Genomic DNA, 23,646 nt, shown 5'->3' on the forward strand with positions numbered 1-23,646 from the left:
CTGAAAAACACTCTCAGTGCTTACTCTAGATTACAATAGCATGGCAAGCAGTAAGAGGAAGTAAAAAGACCCAGTAGACATCTACACAAGCATTCCTTAACTAGCCTCCACATAAAAAACAGAGAGTAAATTTTCACTCATTTGGGACGGCCTGGGGAATCCACTCTCTACTTTGTCATTCGTGATTATTGTGGCCAGCCCACCCTTGGCCTGATACAGTCCCCGAAGGTTCATGCACACATGCCATATATTCTTTTCTTCTCATGTGTTCAAAGTACTGCCACACTACTGCATGACAGAGGCTGCAGATGTTCACGTAATATATGGGAAACTGTAATCAAAATGTTAAGGTGTTCATAAGAATCCTTATAATACTGCAATTAATTTCTAACCAAGGCAAAAGATAGGCACAAGACCTCAAACATTGCTACTTATGCACTTATAGAAGCCCTTCTTGAACCTGGTGATGGATGTAAAAGACATTCCAGGTGGCCTTTGGCTTTCCTCGCCATGTTTCTGCATGCTTGGACAGTGTCTCTATACAGAGCGGTTGTGGAGTCTCCATCCATGGAGATAATCAAACCCCATCTGGACACGGTCCTGAACAACTGCTCTAAGGTGGCCCTGCTGGAGCAGGGGGGTTGGACAAGATTACCTCCAGAGGTCCCTGCCAACCTCAGTCAATCTGTGCCTCTGTGTGTCCACTTAAGAACGCATTACAAAAATCCATCCTCTAAGAATGATGAGGTAGGAAATAAAATCTTTCATTTTTGATGTTCTGAACTACTATGTAACTTGTATAACTTAGTAGTGATACAATAGTTCTTGCCCCAGGGGATATTCAGGTGAGTATTTCCACGCCTTATGACTAAATCTTGCAAAATACCATCATCAAACTTACAATGACATTCTGCCTGTTAAAATTAAGGGCCTTAAGTTAATACTGTAGTACATTCTAATGGTGATTCTGCAAGTCATTACAGTTAACATTGCTGAGATTTAAAGCACTTACATCAGTAAACTGAGGCCGCTGTCTACTACACTTGTTAAATACTATACGTTAGTGCAAACTTGACACACTATCTCAAAAACGTAACTCAAAAGTCAGTGAAAAGTGTCCTGCAATGTGTAGAGACCAACCCAAGCAAACTGTTAATTTCTGAAATATCAATACAAAAATTGCATTTCTGTTTTTAAATTATTCTACAAATCCCATTTAAGTGAATAATAAGGGCACTGTAATAAATTCTTTCTAGCTTGGTAAATCACGCCATAATTTGTGCTGACCAAATTGATTAAAAGCAATAATCACAAATTACTTGGGGTTTCTATTCACTATTAACAGGCTTTAAATAAATGCCTGTGAGATTTAGGAACAAAAGTTGTTTTTGAAACTTCCCTCCAAGGTTTTAATAAACTTAAGGAGAAGGGGAAACTCTAAAAACCTCTAGAAACCCAAGTATTTTTCACCTGTAAATGCTAAAACACTGAAAACATACACAGTTCTGCTACTGCAAATGCTTTTTAGTCATAACTAACTAGTCCTCTTTATTTCCAATGAACATAATACTCACACTACATTTATTATTTACCTCTGCAGCCCACATGTCTCAACACAGACATTCAGCCTTCAGATTCACAATTTTCTGCTGTGTTGATGCCAATTCTCCTGCCTTTGACCTGCTGGCAGCTCTGTATCCCCTCTCACACAGGAGGTCAGGATGAAATGAGAGCTGTAACCCAACATCACTTCATAAAACCACCTAACTCCTTCACTGGACCACACAGAGCTTTTCCTTAGGGACTAAAACCAACTGATCCATGCAGATGTCCAGTGCAGCCCACCTAAATTAATGAGAATGGCTATTTCTCTCATCCTATGTACTGCTACAGAATGTAAGGAATTAAAACATATGTAGTATGTTTGGGTTGAAAAGAGAGCAGTCTTTTAGAATTATAGATTTTATTATTTTAAAATCTATGTTGATTAAGTTAGGTATGTGCAAACAACCAGGGAACAAACAAGCATTTATGTCAATCGGTTCTTTTGTCCTCGTGTTTTTAAGTGAATGCATTGCTATAACACAGCTTTTTAATTTAGATGAGAATCACCTGCCAGCAACCTTCCCCTTCCCTCAGAAGAAACTAATCGAAAATTTAGGCTATAAGAAAAGGAATTCTATTTCAAAGAGACGGTTAGTGAGCAGTAAAGCAGAAATGCAGGCCTTGATTCATTGATGTATTCACATTTCCAACAAATACCTATTTGATAAGGCCATTTCCTCACTCACAGTCAGACACAGTACAGAAAATTTCCCCTATGAGTCACTGATTTATATTACTATTAATTATTTTACCTGTAATAAACACGCAATGTTTGGATTTCTCCTTCTAATTTTTTGCACTGTTGAAGAGTAGCCTCTTTTTCTTGTTGCAAGGCTATCAAGTCTGCCTGCAAAACAATAAACACAATACAATCTATGCAGACTATCCATATTGCTTTGAAAACATAACAATCCTTTGTGCATTCATTTCAGTCAAGCTTTATTATAATTACATACATAAAGTTATACTGTTTGTAATACCACTTATGTAATTCTTGTGAAAAAAATCCTTTCTTGTTCTAGCATTGCAATTTTTTCTAGTTTTTTTTTCCCAGCAGGGTGATGTTTTGAATGGCTTCCCTTGCGTATATGGTAAACTTTTTGAATGGCTAAGGTTAGACCTCTTCAGTTCCGTTAAGTGTTTCTCAGCAAACGTATTTCATATCGATATAACATTCCTATAGTGCAAAACTGTTGACCAGCATACAGAGAATGAAGCAAGGCACTCAGCCACAAACTACTGACGCGCGACTCTTGGTCTGCACATGGCTCTCTGGCTGTGAAGCGTGGCTCCTGTGCTGGGAGCCACTGGCTGATGTTACCGGCAGGAAAGCTGCCGGATAACCCACACCCTGAGCGGCGGCAGGTGATGAGCCGGGGGGGGCTGCTGTGACTGGCACTGCCAGCTCGCTCTGGGATCTGGGTGCACTCTCACCCAGGATCTGGTTTACAGTGGAGCGAGGGAATCCCTGAGAAACCACTGTCATGTCCCACCTGTGAACCCTCCCGGATGTTCCCCCTCCCACTGTTTATTCACACTGTGCTGCGAAGGGCTTGTGACTCATGGCCATTATGGAAATTGCAGCATGTGTCTTGTAAGGTCAGGAAGGCAGCCAGCCCCGACACGGCCTTACAGTTAAAGAGGAGGCAGGAGAAATAGGTACTTGTGTATATTTAATACGGCTCTATAGCTTAATCACCATTAATTTTAAAATGTCCAGTTTCAATAGCACTGCAGGACTCCCTTGAGGGCCCAGCTACCATATAAATTATCTTAAAATCAGCGGATGATTAATTATTGTAACAACAAATAAGATCAGGCTTGCACAGCAATTCTTTGACACATAAGCCTGAGCATTGGGCTGCTTTCCAATGTTTTTAATTCATGGTGTAAGTTATTAATTGTACAAATTGTACAGCCCCAAACCAAGAGCCACATGTGTGAGAAACGCTGACTGCAGATTCTGCCAACTCTTCAGGACAGTGCTGTGGAAGTTTCTTGGTAAATTAAAGACCTGTTACATAAGCTACGAACACACAAGGGAAAATGCCCAGAGTTCAGCCTCTAGCGCTGCCAGACTTGCTGTATAAGCATGAACAACTCTGTCAGTGCGCCTCAAAATCTCTCTCCTAAAAGAGGGCTCCCACTTGCTTCTGTTTCCTGTTTGTCTGTTAAGACTGTAAGTCTTCAAGGCAGGTGTTTTACTGTTTACTGTCAACTCCCAGTCATCTATGGGCAATTTATTCTGCTGGTTGATTAATCATGTCCTGGATACATGGCTGACTCCTGGCAAATTTTATTAAACACTACATTGCACAAATGCGGCTACACAACCTGTCTCTGCACAGTGCTGCTCAGTGTGTCACATTGCACCCAGGGTTTTGCATTGCCGGGGTACAGGACCCACGGCTGTAATTGTTACAGGGTAACAGACATTCATAAAATTTTAACAGGAAGTTCCCTGGAGAATAAAAACAAACTTTCTTACTATATGGAGGGTTCCTTCAGCTTTAAAAGCAGAAAGTGTTAATGCTTAACCTCTAAGTGACAGTGGTTTAGAGCTTCTGATACTGAAAACAATGTACTGGATGCTGGCAAGCCCTAACTCCTGTCAGCAAGAGGTTAAAATCCTCTGCAGGTGAGCCTCTTGCCCAGTGCTGCTTGCTGCCTTGCAAGCAGAACTCGCAGAACACAAGGATGTTAGCCAAACCAAGCTATTTTCTGTAATTATACTGTTCTGTAGGTGAAACAACATTCTTAAAAATTGGAAAACACGCTTGAATCAAAGTAGGTGGTTTGTTCTAGAGGCCAATAATTAACATCCTTGCCAATTTTCAGTGTACTGTGAAGTGTGATTGAAATGGGAGACTGGAAGGAAATGTTTGCAGCTGACACACCTACTCATGGAGAGATTAACGGCTAGTCTCTTTGGTGAACTATCATAAAAAATACACCTTATGTTCCACTTGCTTTTCAGGACAAAAGTCAGAAGGCACTAGAGTCTGAAGACTCTTATTTATGTCAGTTTTTCAGCAAAGAAAACTGCACTGATTTGACTGGGTTTGCATCTGGGTTTGCACCAGTAAAAATAACAGCAGAATCAGGTGCTTTGAATTTAAAAGAAAAACCAGCAACAAAGACTGAAGGGAAGAGAAGTAGACATTTGCTAACCTCCGCAGCAGCACGTAGTGAGGTTGATACTATGGAGCTGCATGAGACCAACAAAAATTCAAGCACAGGAGTTTTTGTGCACAGCATGCAACAAAACAACCCATCATTCACAGGCCTGAAGAGTGGTAAACACAAATAAATGACTCAAATATCCTCCCAAAAGAGAGATGCCTTCCTTCACTAGAAGAAGGAAAGCAAAACAGTGCCCATCACAAAGTTAAATTGCTAACTAAAATAGTGGTGCCTGCACTACCATAAAACATTTGGAAGACTCCTATAATGTATATTGAAATCCATCCATAGTGCACATGGCAAAAATCCTACATGAGCTCACCTCTAGTAATAACAATAGCTGCTCGGGAACTTTTTAACAAAATATTATTCCTTTGGAAAATGTCAAGCTGTGGAAATCAGAACTCTTCACAGAAACGGATCAGTTCTGTTTAAATTTTTTGGAAGGTAGGGTAAAGAAGGAGCAACAAGAAGAAAAAGAATTACACTCAGGTTCCTCTGGTGGAGGTTTTCCCTAAAAAGGTCAATTTAGAGGTGAGATTGGTCACCACTTTGGTATAGGGGTCACCCTCAGTGAAGTTCCTTTTTAACTCTGAAAGGGTATTTTGATCACTGGGATATGGTTTCTTTCTCACCATTTTGTTTTGGCCACAATTTCCTATGCTTTCATATTTGGTTTAACGTGGATAGGTCCTTCCTCCTTCTCTGTCCCCCACCCCACTTTCCTGAAAAAGAGAATTCTTGTTTCTACACTTCTCCCACTTTGCATTTTAGCAAACAGTTACTTGTTGAAAATTTAAATTTTCCAATTAAATCTAAAAGCTAATTGCTACGTATCAAACTTAAAATAGCTAGATCTTGACTAAGAAAATCTCATTATTGATCCTTTTGCTGTTGCTTTTGTTTCAAAATATTTAAATGAACAATGCTATGTGTTTTCTTAATGCAAAGGCTGGAAAAATACAAGACTTAAGCAAAGAAAACAGAGGGTAAAACTAGTTTTTATCTTTTCCTAATTCCTCTAGGGCAAACATGAGCACCTTCAACTCTAATCTAAATCGAAAGAGGTAAGAACACACAGCATCCTATGCTGTCAGGTTCCCTGACAGCGACAGATGGCTTTTATAATGCTTTTCAACATTCAACAGAAGGAAAAAAATCATTCAATGAAGTTGAGTAAGAAAGCTTCATAGTGTCATCTTTTTACTGATTTTTTTTCTTATGCATTTATAGGGAGCATATATATTTTCACATCTCTATGTATTTATAGAGAGCATATGTTCTTCCTTCCTTACATAGACTAAAAAACCAACCATTTCCGTTACCTCTCCGTAAGCAGGCTCTCCATTCTCCTGATCATTTCAAACCCATCTCTCATCAGTACTCTGCTAACAGTACGTCCTAACTCCAGTGGAAACATCTTACCTGATACACTCTTGCATCCCTTTTGCTCACAGTCACCCTCTGCTACCTGTTCTCCTGCCCATTGATATTACCCAGCTAACAGTGGAAATTCTTACTCATCCCAAAATGATGATACCTTACACTTGGTACCACTGAATTCCACCCCACTGCTTTTATTTTTCCAGTACTTGAGGCCATTCCAATCTTTCTGCAAGATAGCTTGAACTTACTTCGTATTAATAGTATATCCACTTTGTATTAATAACATCTCCCAGCTCTGCATCATCAAGCAATTTCGTTGGTACGCTGTTGCTCTTCATGCCAAAGGTTCTCAATGACAGCATCAAAGAAAACTGGTTCAGCACCAACTGGTGAGAAACTGGAGAGAAATTCCACTACTGAAATCCTTGGACCTTAACGTTTCTCCTTTCAAAGCTGTTTGCTGTTGCCTTCCTGCTAACTAGTTCCTTATTGCCTTTGACTAATCCCTCATCTCCTTCATGGGTACATGACATTTTGCAGACAGACATGAACTCAGCGTGCCCATCCTTCCAAACAAGAGATGCTAGGTGCACTCAGTTAACAGCAAGCAGCATTTCCCACATTATGCTTGTGCCTGCTTGTAAAATAACAATATACACATTCTCCACTGTAATTAACGATTTTCCGTATGGCACCACATATAAGCTTATGTCTCAGCCTACATTTAACAAATTTCCTTGGCTAAATAACCAGTTATCATACCAAAGAAGAATTCTTGCATGATCTTACTTGGGTGAAAGTTGTACTTCAATCCACTGTTGATGGATCCATGCTTTAAAAACATTTTCCTTCCAAATTTACTCTGAAACCTCACAATAAAGACTAACTGGTCTACAATTGTCAGAATTATGATTTTTGCCCTTCTAAATATAGATGCTGCCTCTGCTAACTCCCTGTCATATTACACTGTACACAGCCTCATAAAATTTATTAAAGAACTTTACTGTCATTCCTGCAATTTCAGGTACCAGCTCTTCCAGAATTGGGGATGAAAACCATCCATTATCTCAATCTGAGCACAATAATCTATTGAACAGCTATGATGTACTCCATTTCCATATATTCACCTTTCTTAACCCCCGTCCTCATAGCTGACATCATCATTGCCCAATGCTGAGGGAAAAAAAAAAATAATCACACACTTTTGGACCTAATCCGGATTATCCTTGATCTCCATGCCATTCTCAGAGAGGTGGCACATTTCCTCTTTCCTTGTTCTCATTTCAGTCATTACACTATTGTTTGTTTTAATTTCCTTTTCAAGGGCTGATTTAGCTTAACCTCTGGCAATTTTCATTTGACTCCATATCTCCTGTTTTCTAAGACATAACTTTCTTGCTTAATAAGTACTCTTCTTGTAGAAGAGTTATTCTTATTTTATTCTTATTGAGATTATAATTAACCCAATTAGAACTGACACCCTTCCCACCCAAAGCATTTTCCCCCGGCTTGACTGAGATACCTGTTAACGCACAGGTATTCCTTAACTCAGTAATAGTTGCTACCAACAGTTTGCTTTCTACTGATCCAGGATATTCCTATAGATTAGAAGAAGGCTGGATGAGAAGTCTGCAGAGTCTCAAAGGTAATTTCTGCAATTCACGGACTCAATCACTGGTAGAGCTGTATAATGGGGAAAGATGGCAATAAGGTGTCCTTCTGCTCCTTTGGTCCTATGTTATCTGGAGTCTGAAATGGAATCTAGCCACAAATAGACAACTGAGAATTGCCCCCATTTCTCATGAGGCAGAAGTATGTTTCTGCTGATATTAGCAGGCTAGCGGGACAGTAAGAGGTCAGGTGTATTCTCAGGGCAGCTGAAGACTGGGAGGGGGAATAAAGGTTTCTTTCATTCTGAATTAGAATGAATAAGCAAGAAAAAAATGTGGAAAAATGTTTTTAAACCATTGAAGAAATATTTTTATCTTACACTATTTTTAATGCTTTTACATTTTACACATCATGTCAATAAGAGAAGTACGTACCGCATGATAGAGGCAGGTCTTGTTGTGACACATTATGACATCCAACTTCTAACCATTCTGTTATTTTTACATTAGCAGCTGCTACTTAGTGCAGATTACAACAGCTCATCTTATTTTCTGTATCAAAGTGTCAACATATCAAACTGTTCCACCAATGACAGAAGCAGGTGACGCTTTGATCTAGAAAAGAATATAAGCACTTGTCTTATTAACTAGGGGATCAGAGGTTTTCAGGGTCAAGAAAAAGACTCCAGCTAATATGAGGGGACTAAAAATGCCTAGCACTCTAATAACACACTAAGTGATCTCCTTGTTTTTCAAATCACAGTGCTAACGTGTCAAACTGTTTCATTACAATACAAACAGGGGACACATTGACCTAGAAAATTGGATAAAATGTTTCAACTTGCATTTAAGTATCAGCTGCCCTTGACGATTTTAAAAATGAAAAGTGAAAATTAGAACTGTAATGTAGTAGATATTAGAAATTATTGACACATCATGAAATACATAATTAACATTAATAAATCCAAATTGAAAATGTAAAATTAAAACTTCATGTTGAATTTTTGAAGTTTGAAATGTAGTTTCAAATATTCACCAAATAACACTTCTTTGAGTTGGAAAAGTTCGGAACACCAACTGAAATCATTAGAAATTCATGAAAAGTTGTTTCTCAAGACATCATTTTCTAATGGAAGTAGTTTTTACTAAACCTATCTTAACTTGGAGTAAATCAAGCAACTGTATTACTGATCCCTGATGGATCTGCGCTGCTGTGGAGGATCAGTACAGCTAGAAAACTACCCTGAAGAATCATCTGAGGATTGTTTGTGTGTGTGAATTTCAGGGTAACAGTGGCGGTGGTGGGAACTCTAACAGCCTTTAAGCTACACCTTCCCCCAACACACCGCCACAACCACACCCGGGTTGACATTCCCTCTGGGCACAAAGGAATGGGATCTCAATGGCAAACATGACCTTTATGAGTTTGCATCAGGATCAAACAATTAACCATAATAAGATTTTACTCTACAATCTAATATTATTGTTGGTCAGAATAAATATCAGTTAATGAAACTTTTCTTTTTTTAAAATAAAAAACATTGTTTCACTGGAACAATAATGCCCTATTAAGATGCATTGGTTTAGATGGAAATATTTCAGAAGAATGTCAGGCAGAATTTCTGAGAAGAGAGAACTCCTCCCAAGCCATGTGATTAGGTTATTCATTTTGGATGCAGAAACCTAATGTTGAGTCCCAGTCTCTTGCATTAACTCACTCTGGACATGCCAGACTCCCACCAGTGAGAATACTTCCCTGCTCTAAATTCATGTGAATTACCCATGTTTCTGCTGACTTGCATTGGTCTATGTCTTCTCTCTGCGACTGGCACAGATGATTTTTTATTAAATTGCTAAGTACATGAAAAGCAGATCCAGACAGAAGATGCATCGTGGGAAAGGAGACTGACTCCATAGCCCAACCATCAAAATGTTTGAGGGTGCCCAACTTGGATCAGGGACCTGAAATCAGGGTTTTCACATATATGATGTGAGTGCATCAACACTGGCTTTTTAGCATGTATAGATGCATCTTTATAAATTCCTTTACAAAGAATGTCTTAATGTTTTCTTAATGTCTTAATGTTAATGTTAAAAATGGTAACGCTCTAATCTCCCTTTTATTCCAAAATGGAGTTGTCATTTTCAAGAAGTGTTGTGCTGCGAGTCTACCTAATGCCACCTTCCCCAACTCAGTCTTTATGCTATCCCTAATATATTAATATTTTCAGGGAACTTTTCAGACAACTTGTAAAAGATGTTACTATCTGAGGTCCAGACTCTTGTCTTCATCGCAACAACAAATTCCCCAGTCAGAATACAGGATCATATCATATGAATATTGCTTGTATGGTCATTCATTTCTGAGAGGTCCTGTTGTGACTGGAATGACAGCAACAGGCCACAGCAAATATTATGCCGATTGTGCAATCAGGAGGAAAAAAAAAAAACAAACACATCACCAAATAGCTTTTTACTGCTTTGTCAAAGAAAATGAAAGGATCCAATAGCATTTTTGCCCAGACTAGGTACATATCTTGTTCATTTTATTACAATAACAGCAAACTTAATATCTACTAATTATCTTAAAGCAACACCAGTTGAACCATTATGCCTAAGATGTGAATGCCTCATTCTTGTACTGCATGGTCACATCACACTGGGAAGTGCACTGTACCAGCAGTATTTGACAAGCAGTTTACTCTTTCACATAATGATGTACCCAAACGAGCACATCTTACAGGTCAATTCAATCCATTATCACATTATGCAAGAAAGTGTCTATATGAAATGCTCATGACATTTTTCACTGAGAATTAAGAATTTGCTCATCTAACCCTAGATACAATGTTGATACAAAGTTTCTTCATCATCTGCAGTATTATTTTGTAATATCCCATACTTCTTCCAAGCAATATATGGTATACTGAAATTGCAGAAAAAATTAGCTATTCAAAGGACAATCCAAGGCATGTGATGAATGTGTGAGACTAATACATGGAACCATTTTACTGTAAAGAATGATTCATAGAGTGAAGAAGATTAATTTGAAATTCTGCCCCTGTGAGACTGACCCAAAACTGTAATTGACCTCCCAGGGTCAAGATTTCATTTATAGTTTCCATTTGTTTGAGTCCATAGCTAAAAAAACCCAGAGAGAACATCATATGTACCTACTATGTGCATATGGATAACTACCTAAGGATACCACAAAACTTATTTCAGGTAAGATACAATGTTAGTGACAACAAAAAGACTCCTGAAAACTTTCAGGGATAACAGCTCCAAAATACACATTCATAGCTGGATTGGGCTTTGCACATAAATAACACCATGTGCAGAGATGCTGACCTTTTAGTAGGGGGGATTTTACTAAGAACACAAGCTGGACGTGCTTTAAAATAGCAAGTAGATAGGTAGGTACTTCTCTCACTACTAAACCATGATGCACACTGTGAAAAGAAAATCAAAAGAAAACAATCAAAAAGATTTTTGACAGAGAAGCAAGAAGCCATTCACAACAGTTATTTTCGCATAGTAGCTATGGCTTTAGAATCTATATGAAAATAACAAAAGTAAGTTAATTCCTTTACGTCTCAGATTAAAGACTGCTTACAGCTGTGGGCATGCAGAAAGGGCACATTTCTTCATGTTCTGTAATTCAGGTTTGGCCTTGGTGACATCACACACTTTGTTTCTGCTCTGAAAATCAGTTGGAAAAATGCAATTTCAAATAAATAATGGAAAGACATCAGCAATACAGAGAAACTTGTCTTATTTGAAGGGAAAATAAAGCACGCTGTTTTGGGCATGGTGTTTACTGTTTATCTGAAGAAGCCTTCTTATGTCCCCCTTCACGGCTGCATAGGTAACTGGACTTGAAAGCAGGCACAAACTTTACTGGCAATCTCCTTAGGTGATATCAAGAAGGCAACGACTGCATAGGCTGCAGTGAGCTGAAGAAGCCTTCCAGGTGGTGTCTGAGACCTACTGGCAGATGAGTCTGGGAAAGCTTCAAATGTCAGCACCCATGATAAATCTGTTGTCCACGCAAATAACTCTGGCCACTTATGGTATCAAGTCAGTATCTGCCACAAACAGCAAGTCATCAGCACAGGATCCAAAAGGTAGTGTTGTAATGTCGCCTCAGAAGCTTTGCGATAACAAAGACCCTATTCAATAAAAACGTTTCCCTCAGCCCCAAAAGTCTCCTATCCAGTTTGGGGCGGAACTGAACTGGCAGAAGAACAGAAGAAAGTTTGTCTTACAGCTAGACATATTTTATCTGTGCTGCAGCCAGAAACTCTTTGCGCCTTCAGGGCTCTCCATCTGGTACGTTTTCAGGCTCTGCTAACAGACCCCAAACTGACCACAGCAGTCACCTCTCTATTGCTAAAAAGAACCAGCCAGAAAGTGTGCTTCCAGCCTTGAGATCTACTGGCGTGACCTGCCTTGTGTTACGACGTCAAAAGCTGTCTTCCATCCACCCCTAAAAGGAAGGGCTGCTAACACCAGATTGTCTAAGGGGAACAGGCCCTGGTACACAGCATTGTTCAAAGGAATTGTCCCCGAGAGTGGGTTAAAACCATGCCAGGGAGCTTTCTAACAAAAAGCATAGATGATTGCATGTCACTGTGCAAGCCCATGCCCTGATCCTATTTTAGTCACTACAGCAGGTACAGATAACTGGTCCTGTCAACTAATAAGGGCTTAATAAACTTGACCAACATTGATAAACCTGACTTACATATGAGTTTGACCGACAATTTGCTTCTCTCACTCCCAGTAGGCTGGTGAGGTACTCGACTGTTCAACAGGTGTCACCCACAGCTCCACTCTGAGGATGCAGGAGTAATTCTTGCTCGGGTAAATCTTTCTAACCTTACTTCACTACCCAACCTCTATTGCAGACTCCCCCTTACAGTAAAGTCCTTGGCTTTGACCTTTGACCAGCCACTGATCATGCCCTTCCATTGCCGTTTGGACTTGGTTATCCTTTGGCTTCTGTGTTATGAGACATTCACTTATTACAGTTCCTTACCCCTGATTTCATCGTGACACCAGTCCAGCTGAGACACTTAGTCCAACTGAGGCAGCCTGCAACATTTCACAAGTCTCTCTTCCGTAAGAAAATATGTACATTCAAATCATTCATGCTTCATAAAAGGGGCAGAAAAAAGCATGCAAGGCAGTAACTTGAGCAAAAAAGGAGTTAACAATTTACGCTCCAAAGCTTATAACTGTGCTAAGTGATAATATACTCCAAATTATAACCTTCCATGCAAAGAGACAGAATGGCTGTTACCTCTTGACAGACAGCACTTCTGCAGAAGGCAGCAGTGTCTAATCCCACTATCAGAATTAAACTACAACTCTTTCATAAAAGCCATGAGTCTGTACAGGATTATAAAAATGAATTGTCCCAATGATTTCAGTGGGACTGTTTCGGTCCATAACTCTTCCAGGATTTGGAAGGAAAGGCAGGGAAGAGTTAATATTTAATACTTCACCTTGTGGTCTTTACCTTATGGAAAATGAATTACTAACAGGTATACACACTGAAATTTATCTGATATTTTCGTACACACAGAAACTCAGAATCAAAATGCTGAGTTCAAAAGCAACTGTTACACTTATGAAAAGAATAAATCATTATTGAATAAATGTATCTGTTAGCAGGAAAACTGGGAAAAAGAAAGAATCCATGAATATATGCCCCACACTGACACATCCAGACCTTAACTACCAAGGCATTCTAAAACCAACTTTGAATCTGGCAAGCCTGTTAGTACTACTTTGATATCTGAAGTTCTCATCAGACAACGTAGCAAGACAATTCGGACTCTTTCTCCAGCTGGATTAATGTTGTGCCTAGCACTTTTGGGAAAAAAGACTAAGCTGCATGCCTGCTCCTGAGGCTGGCTGCAGGTTTCACTACCTCGAGGCACTTGTGCAACTGGAGTGACCGTGAATTTCTGAGACACCGTGAACAAGCTACCATCATGTCTCCTGTGATGACAGAATCCTCAGCAGATAACTTAAAACTGTTTTACTCTCTATCTGTGCAATTCTAGGTGTGTAAAAGGGATCAATCACACTGAGTCTGAATAGCTGGTGCTGATTTTGACCAGAGCAACTCCCTGAATCTTGCTTTCTCCACAATCTTACTGCAATGTTTTCCACCTAAGTAGAACTCAGACTAAGGATTTAAAATTAAAGTAAGAAAAGTGAATAGAGGTGTTTGTGAGAACATACATTTAAGTCTGTAGAGGAAACATCTGTCTGATGGAAAAAGTACAGGACAGGATTCAACAGATGGCACCTTCCTATTGAATCAGCAGGGGACGGATGCCTCCATGGATTGTTATGGATGCTATACTGTTGGATGAGTTCTGTTGATACAGGTGAGTTACCTTCATTCAGGACTCAAAAGTATGTTTGGATACTAAAGATTTCTGGTCCTTTCTGCTAAAAATCTATTTACTAAATTTTATCTGAGGTAATCGTATTTCCCCCTACTGCATATCCATTTGATTAGATTCTATCAGATCCTTGCCTTGGGCAAAAGCACTCTTTTCACTTCCTACCTAAGTTTTGGTGCGTAGTTGCAGAACACTTCTAAATTTCTGTTGCAACTCACTCAGACTCAACTACATTTGAACTGGAAAAAAAGGTAGTTACTGCATATCTGATAATTCTTGCAATCTTCAGAGAAAGGAAGAAGAAGGGAAGGGAATGAGAAGAGTGATATGTTACTCACAGTAATTTTCTTTAAAATCATAACTTGCAAAATGAAACAAAATAACCCACTGAAAAGAGAAACATTTTTGTCAACTATCACATGCTCCAGCAATTTTCCACAGTATAATCTAATGCAGAAGGTGTATTTCTTTCCTCTTATTTGTGCAAGACAAAATAAACCATTTAAATCACCAAAGACCCTTGCGTACAAAAATCACGTCCTGATAAACCCAGAAACACTTCTCTACGTTACTATCTTACAGTTAGAATTTTAGCCAATGCTTCTGTTTTTATTTGTTCAAAGCATATCTTATACTTTTTCACTGCACCTATTATACATTTCTTCACTTGAACACCTGTTGAACTAAACTTGTCTTGCCAGAATATTTTTAATTATGCAATCTGTATTCTGTCAATGGCAAGCACTTGGGTAGAATTTCTTATATACCTTTCAACATACCCAGCAGACAATTAAGAACTCAGTGTACAGAAATATTTGCCAACTGAAATGTTAGTGAGACAAGTTTAGTCAACTGATCTTGACTAACTTTTAGCAAAGAATCACAATTTTTTCATCATCAGTTTACCGCTTCAAAATACCACTTTAAATGCTATTTTTTAGAATTTTTTACAGACTCTCTTTCACACAATCTGCAATACATGCCTAACGGATAATACTTCAGGCAATAGTTCCATTAATACTTGAACACTTTCTTTTGATGGGTAGCATAATGAATGCCAAAGTTGTCTCCAGCTTTTAAGAAAATTTGGTTTTGCAGGGAAAATCCTGACCCATTGAAGCCAACAGAAGTTCACTGCTGACTTCAATGGGATTAACATTTCCCTGTATTTGTATACATGCGTTCTCTCTATTTAGTGATGAGTATTCCAATTATATGTGTGCTGTACACAAGGATAATACACAGAGCAAGTCTAATGAAGAGAAATGTCTTTGACTTTGTGTTTGCTGACTGATGCTATAAATGTAGATATTTAGACAACCATTGTGCACAACTCTCTCCAATTCTGTAATGATGGTGAGATTTGTGCAGTGCAAGGTGCCACCTGGCATTTACTTTTAAACTGACCAACATATGCAGGTTTCATCAGAGGAAGGAAAAAAACACCCTCTGTGCAACAAATTTTGTGAAGGATCTGAACAGCAGTAATAAAATTCTTCAAATAACCACCACTTTCAGAATAATGACACCTTTTTTGGGAAGGGGTGCAGGACTGTTAAACTCATACACAAACAGGGAAACCCATTACTTTCTTTTGGAGGCTGCTGGATTGGCAGCCCTATTGCGTAGGCATACTGCTGCGGATTGTAGCTGCTGCATGAAACTCCACAAAATGCTTTTGATCCGTTTTATCTTGCAACTTAGCAAAGAAATGTTGCAATAAGAAACACCAACAAAGATCTGAAAAACTTAAGCTCTGGATTACCATATTGTGTTCTCCTGCCATTCAATGTGTCAGACAAAGGCAGTGGTGTTCAAAGTAGAAAAAGAAAAAGAAAAAAGAAACTGGTCACAGAAAGTGCAGAGCACTGAGTAAATAATATTCCTCCACATCCCTACTCTTTCATAGATCTGTTGTTAAAAGAGTTGCAGCAATTAGGCTTTTGTTAATTACCAGCTGTTGAAACAGATGTGTTGACTGTCCTTATTAGCCAACAGCTGGGACAGGAGAACAATTGACACTCTCTAAAACCAACAGCCAGCTGCTTTGCAGTAATTATCTCCTATCGATAATACAGGTGATAAAGGCAGCAAAAAGGTTATGAGCGTCAATAACCAAGGTTCTATTATTGAATATCACTGCAATTTATGCTTAATTTTAGAAAATGAGTAGAACAGTAAGTTGCTATGTCTGCTTCCTATCTGCATTGTGTCAAGGCCAAGCAATATGCAAATACTAGGGGAAATACAACCAGAAAAAACCCCACAACATTTTTTTTTTAACCCTCGTACTATATTTCAAATGTCTTGCTGATCTTTAAGGAATGCTTTGTCTTTCAGGTGACTATGACTAGATGTCATTTATCATTAACTCAGTTTCCCCCTATGCCTTTCCTTGCATTCAATTTTACCATAAATGACTTTTTGGAATGTACAGGTGGTTATTCCTACCTGTTAGGAAATTTTATTATACAATATGTAATAAGATACGATAAACAAATTATTAAAGAGGGGGGCCACTCCTCTAGAGATTTAGGTCCTAGTCTCAGGCATGCCATCAATTCTTAAGGAAATTCACTTCTTGGAATTCAGTTTCCCTAGCACTAAAATGGGAGAACTATGCTTATCTTGATCAATCATTTTGTGATTGATGACTTTAACATACTATTTAAATGCAAAGTAATGCTTGCATAATACATTACTGTAACAGGAAAAAAAAAAAGCATGCTTTTCTAGTATTGATATACATCAAAGGCTATAAAATGAATAGTTCTTCTAGAAGCATGGGGCCAGACTTCCATGAATGGGAGCCACAAGTGTAACTGCTAACATCTAAATGGAATATATCAACATAGGTAGTTTGTATTTACTTTTGCTCCTGCTTTGATTTATATTTTCTCATCTCCATACCCTATTAAAGTGCATTAAGAGAAAAGCAAAGCAGAGATTTTAAACCATTTCTATTAGCTGCTCAGTTCATCTCAAGCCAACAAAAGACGTGTCTACAAGAATCTACAACCATGTCTATTCACTAATTAGTCTGCACTTAAAGACACTGCCTTACTGAAAACAAGGATTAAGGCTGGTTGAATACTCTCCCTTTCATAGACCTCCCTTATGTCTCTGTTGGGTCATCATAAGCAGCTTGTTCTCTGAGCTTTAAGTAGGGGAGCTTGACAATCAGTTCTGGGCTCATCAGTAGGCACTGGGGCAATTAACAGGAGCTACCAATGTTTTAAGTGACATGTAAAGAAATCAACTAGCCAAAAAGTTTCAACAACGGGGATGGGTAAAAATGTATCATACTCCCATGGCAGCTATGTTTTAGGAAAGATACACTGCAGGAGACATTATTTTTTGTTTTGAAATAAAGCAAAACAATGTACTTCGTTCCCACTTCAGATTCAAAAGAAAAAACCATGCCATTATGGCAAGAAAATTGACATGGATCCTTATACACACATTCTCACATCTATTAACAGGAACCCACAGCATGCTATAAAAGAAACAGAGAACTTGAGCCTAATTGTCAGTTTTCTACTTTTGGAAGAATGCTAAAAAAGATGGGAAAAGGGAAGAAGGAATGGTCTTAAGCAACGGCTTTTCATTTCGTTTTAATTCTTTTCTTATTTTTCCAGCTGCTTCTCTCTACCCTTGCAGTGTTTTCAGGCCGTTACGCTGGGTTTTCCCCTGGAAGGCAAAACTTGGCTCTTTGTCTTTTGTTTGTCATCCATGAATGTGTGTGTGGGGGGAGTTGGGGACAGGGGGAAAGCGGTTTAGTTTTGGTCTCACTCTGCTTTGGTCTACCAACGGAAAGTTAACATTTAGACTGTGCCAACGAGGAACTAATTTGAGCAATGGACAGTACAGGGCTGCTCTGCCTGAGGAAGAGATTTGAAGAAAGGTTGTATCCAATGTAGAAAGATATTAACTAAATTCAGGATAGAAATCAGGAAATTCTTCACAGCTGGTGTTCTGCATGGGTTTCCATGGCAGAAACTACCACAAAGCAAGCAGGAACCTGAAGCCTTGCAGAAGAAAATGATGGTGAACATTGTTTCACCTCGGCCAAGAAATACTCTAGGAAACTTTCAAACTGCATGTATGCAGCAAGGGCCTCTGCTGCCTAAATCCTGCAGTTGGGATGACCAGTTCCAAGCCTGTGAACTGGTCACAACTGGCACTGTACCTCTGCAGAATTAACCACCAGCCCCTACTCTAAGAGCAGAAAAGTACCCTAGGGTGTGTTCTGCGTAGCCACTGGCATGCTGTCAGCGAGCTGAAAGCACCTGGACTTTGGTCTCCTGTCTTGCAACAGTCACAGTCTGGTAACACAGCTTCACCAGACTCACCATCTAATTACAGCAACACTTCCCAGCTGAAAAACAGACCTAAGATCTGAATTAACACATGAATCAGACACATTCTGTCTGCTGAGCCCCTCGTGAACCTCTACTGCATCAGGGCCACAGCAAATCTGTCCCCGTGAATTTAATCCAGTATATTTCAATGTCTTGGTATCTACCTTGCTAACAAGGTACATAACCTGGAATCAACACACAGTGTGTTTCCCTTTGTATTTTGTTGTCAAATAAAACACCTAGAGACAGCACAGGCCAGTTCCCTGAGAATGTAAGGTTAAAGACTGCTGCCCGAAACAAAACTTTTCTGATATCTCATAAAATCTTTGTGAATGTGACAGTCAAGCGCTCAAGTAAATTCACCTGGCAACAGCTGCATTGAAACAAAGTTACTGCAGCAACAAGTAACGTCATGGTGTTAATCATTGACATAGAAAGAATGAAGAGTGAGCAAGGGATAAAGAGGACAAAGGAAAGATTTCAGTATAAACTTCTGCTGGTAAGTAATCAATCAAAATTAAGATTGAAAGAGTCAGTATGAACGTTATATTGAAAACTGAAGCGAGTTTGATATCTTGGACTGCTGAATGGGGTTTGTAAAACTCCATTTTCTGCAGCCTGATTTGCAAAATTTGACAAACAAATCCCCCGCTGATTTGAATCTACTTTCATTCAGTTCCCCCAAGAAACCAAAGCAAATGCAGGAACAGTGGCTTCTCATGTTTGCTGTATGCAGGAAAAGTGCCGTGTGATTCCTGGTTCTGCAGGTTAAGGCAGGAATTAACAATGCAGTGGTAATGAATGAGTTTCTCGATTTACATAATCTAACAAAAGACCACTCCCCTTGGAGGGAGGAACTACATCCTAGAAACACTGTTTAGAAGAAGCTGTTTCAGATGACTAGAATTATCAACAGCCTCAGGTGAAATGGACTGGTATCTTAATATCCACCACTACTACTGTTAGAGGTCAAAGCAGCAGGAAAAACTTTCGAGAATACAAGTTAAATATTAAGAAATAAAGATTTGTTTCCTCAAATCATGTCTTTTCTGTATTCCATAATATGACCGACTTTTGATTTTTATATTAAAAACTATAAATTATCACTGTTTCATTTATACCAATATTGCTTTGCCCTTTGCCCAGAATCCTGGCAGCTGGTAAAATTTAACTGTTTTCTCTAAAAGATATTCCCTAAATTTAATTCAAGTATCAGAGTTAATAAAATGAGTAACTCATACATTAAAATCAAATACTCCAAAAGAGTGTACTCACAAAATTAAGAAATTTGCAAGTTCAGCCCCAAAAGATACTGTTTTTCAGCGAAGCTGGTAGCCAGTCTTGGTTCATGATTTGTGAAGACACACTGAAGTCCCACCATGTCTCAAAGATGGAAATCCAGCTATGCTGCACCTCTTGAGGGGAAAGAAGGTACTCATTCATACCAGCTCTTAGGGATATATTAACAGCACCTGAATGGAGATGCCATCAATAGACCATGGTTTTTCAAAATATCAAATAAAATCTTCTAGCAAAGAGTTAGTGACAACTTATGAAATGTAAATAATTAAAGATGAACTGTAACTGTCAAAATTATGTCATAGGAATATTTACAGTTCACTGGACTTAATTACACAGGGCCCACCGCTGCTCCCGCTGAAGTCAATAAAAGTTGTCACAGTAAGTTCAGTAGGGGTGAGGGGTTTCCTTCTGGTCTAGTCACTAACAAATTGCCACTGTTGGCAAGAATTAATGAACTTCTTATTTCCTACAAAGATTAATTAATTTTTCAGGCTTCAAGAAAATGATACTTCTACAGTCAAAGAAGCATTATTTAATACTCAGACTGTCTGCTGAGGCTTCACGGTGTGACACAAATTTAAAATACAACATATTATAAAACTTAGATTTCTTTTTAATTTACTGCACTGTGGTATTCTGAAAAATTCTGAGAACTTTATCCAGCATCTAGGTGATATATAACCTTCCACAAAAAGTCTTACTTTTTACATCAACCAGACTGCAGTTCAATTGCCAGTTTCTCTGCAAATAAGCCCTTTTATATAAAACAAAATTTCTATCTCTCCTAGATAAACTGCTAGCTCAGAGTCTGTAATCAGCAATGTTTTTTCAACTCTAGGTAACCACTCCTTTGACTGAGTTAACTAGCAAACCTCTTTGCTTGTCCTACTCTCTTCAGAAATCTTTATTTTACAGATATATTATTTTTAAGGGATTTTTTCTAACCCTCCTGATATTGTATTTTGGAGAACTATGGTCAGGAATAATCACTTCCTAGTATCTACAAATATCATCATTGTTATCATAATTTAGCATTTAGGTTGAAATATTTGTTGCTATAAACACTAACTGCTGGTATCTACAATAAACTTCACAGCTAAGTAAAAAAAAAACCACAGTAAGTAAATATTGATTGAAAAATTCAAAGTATATTTGATAATAAAAGTACCTTGCTATTTCATTATTACTGCACTGAAACAAATTATTATTAAAAAAATATAACTTTCCAAAAGTTTGTAAAAAAATACAATAATTTAAACTAAACATTCATAATCTTTCCTACAGCATAATTGTAACATACACATTTTGCAGTTGTTATTCCACAGGAAGAAAATAAGTAACACTAATAAGGAATATTGACTAGGAAAATCTCCTATGCCAACACGCATTTTAGGAATTTAATTTTATGAAGAACTTTTTGTTAAGAAGGTAAGTAATGGCTTTACACTTAATATTTTTACATACAAGAAAGGGAAGGACAATGCTAGGGAACCTCTCTCAAGGTTAGCCTAATCTCCTAAACACCTCTGTTAAAAATGTAGATATCATTAGCAACCGATTAAGGAAAAAAATAAACATACCCCTGGATTTCCAGGGAACACATCTCTACCCTGTTTCATTATAAAAAAATGAAGGACAAAAGTCAGACAACCTTTCACTGTTCAACGCGTTATCAAGCTTTTCACAGAAGCCCATTAAACATACCACGTCTTGAGAAGTTCTCAGCTCATTTGAAGTGGAAGGAGCCGCTCTTTACCAGGCAGAGTGACCTCCATATCACTGCTATACATAGAACACATTTTTACCGAGATGACCTGGGGGACAGGACTACTAGCTCTCCGCAGTGACTAACAAAGCAAATTAAGACGTGGTCCAAATTCAGTAGCTCAATTCAGAAATGCAACTTTAACACACTCGAGGCTTGATTCAGGATTTATTTTGAAGTACTATAAGTAGAGGAGAAACACAGTATTATGTACAGCTACATGTCAACACTGTGTATATATGGATGTACAGGGCCACACGCACCTAAATCCATCTCTGAGTGTATCTTTCCACACAGACCTATGTGTATAATTATACACACAAAAACTACAGACAAAGAAATGATGCCATTTGTCTCCCCTACCTTCAGCCACCTAAAGTTTAAGTGAATCAGGCACTTCCAAAGAACATTTCACTTATCTTCTGCATTTGTCTTTAGGGAAGAACTGTCTTGTGGTGATATGTCCCCCTCTTTGTATTGACTATAAATGGAGCCCCGACAAGAGGCAGCTAAAGCTGGGTGAGTGAACCCCTTCCTTGGCAGGACATTAATAAGGTCATGAAGTCAAGTACAGAAATATTAGGAAATGCCATAGGTAAGGTTACCAGTACATATGCATTGTGATTCTACTTTTAACTGCATGATCTTTTTTTTTCCAGACTTCTTTCTAATTGTTGCACAGGGTGGACCTATGCCTGGGCATGAATCATCCCTGCCCAGTGAAAGAGCCTGTTACCTGTTTATTCCTGTTTCTTTTGTTGAAGCCATTGCAATGGGACCACAGTAAGAGAGCAAATACACTTCATATTTAACAGAGCTGAATGCTGCTCAGCAGTCGTGGAATCTATCCATCCTTTGGTCAAGGCACCTTAGCATGAATTAACTGAAAGTTTTCAGTGGGATTCATAGTATGTTACCCATTTTCTGACTATGCAAGATAAATCCCTCATGTCTAATCTGCAGAAGTATCGTGCACTCACAGCTGCAACTGAAGTCAAGGCGAGACAGAACATAAATGCTATATAATGCCTCCACACCAGACCTCAGATGAAATTACTGAAGGCTTCAACTGCACTGAAAACAATGAAGAAGAAAATTAAAAAGTAAGCAGCTATCCACAGTTACCACAAGCGAGAAAGTTTATTTCCACCATTTTCTGCCTGTCATCCATGATTGAAAAGAGCAGATTTCAATCTGAGAAACAGCACATCAGTGAAAGAAGGGACTGTATGAACAGGACAGCCTACACCACACAAGTAGGAGGCTAATCTTCTCAGTTGGAAACTAGCTGGAGCAGCCAGGATATTAAATCACCAACACAAGGGGAGGTTATTTGGAAGGCAAATGAGGTACATGCTCAAATTCAGCACCTAACGAGCAAGTTGAACCAATGTGGCAAAGAATATAATGAAAAGAATCTCTTCAATTGTTTATGTATTGATCCTAGGAATCTGGGTAAGCAGCAAGAGGAAACTCTCATTGATGGGAATACATTTTATATGACCAGCATTACTAAAATCTTGTGGACAACTGGCATGTTAAAATCTGTGATTAACAGGACGGATAAGAGAGGCAGTAAGGGAACAGGATACCTTAAAAAAACCCCCCATGCCATTATTCCTTTTAGAGTGATCAGTAACACAGGACCACAGCTCTTGAATACGCAAAGGTCAATATGCTAACTAACATAACTTAAGAAAGACTTGCTGGTCAGCAAATTAACTAGGGCACAGGACAAGTTTTTCTTCAGCATGTATCTATAATCTTTGGAAAGGAAAATAATGGTGCTATAGGGGACTTCAGTTTAGGACACGTATTCTGGGAGTCTTGTGTGGACAATTATAAACTAGTATTATACTTTCAAAAAACATATATTATTTATGAGCATGAGGTAAACAATCTTATTGTAACACAAGAGATGTTAATCACTGTATTGGAGATTGATAAATACTTAGAGATAAGTGATAATAAACCAACTGAATTCCACATGGGAAACCCCAACCAGAATCTTT

The 23,646-nt window shown here is 38.5% G+C and overlaps 1 protein-coding gene across 1 annotated transcript in view; it reads right to left on the minus strand.

Annotated features, from left to right (window-relative positions):
- MIPOL1 (mirror-image polydactyly 1) overlaps positions 1-23,646 on the minus strand; it is a 159,703-nt gene that overhangs the window by 46,406 nt on the left and 89,651 nt on the right. The window contains exon 11 of the mRNA XM_059819538.1: positions 2,358-2,452. Within this exon, the coding sequence (XP_059675521.1) occupies positions 2,358-2,452 (95 nt within the window). The remainder of the gene's footprint in view (positions 1-2,357; positions 2,453-23,646) is intronic.

Source organism: Gavia stellata, chromosome 7 (genome assembly GCF_030936135.1).
Source record: "Gavia stellata isolate bGavSte3 chromosome 7, bGavSte3.hap2, whole genome shotgun sequence".
Taxonomy (NCBI): Eukaryota; Metazoa; Chordata; class Aves; order Gaviiformes; family Gaviidae; genus Gavia; species Gavia stellata.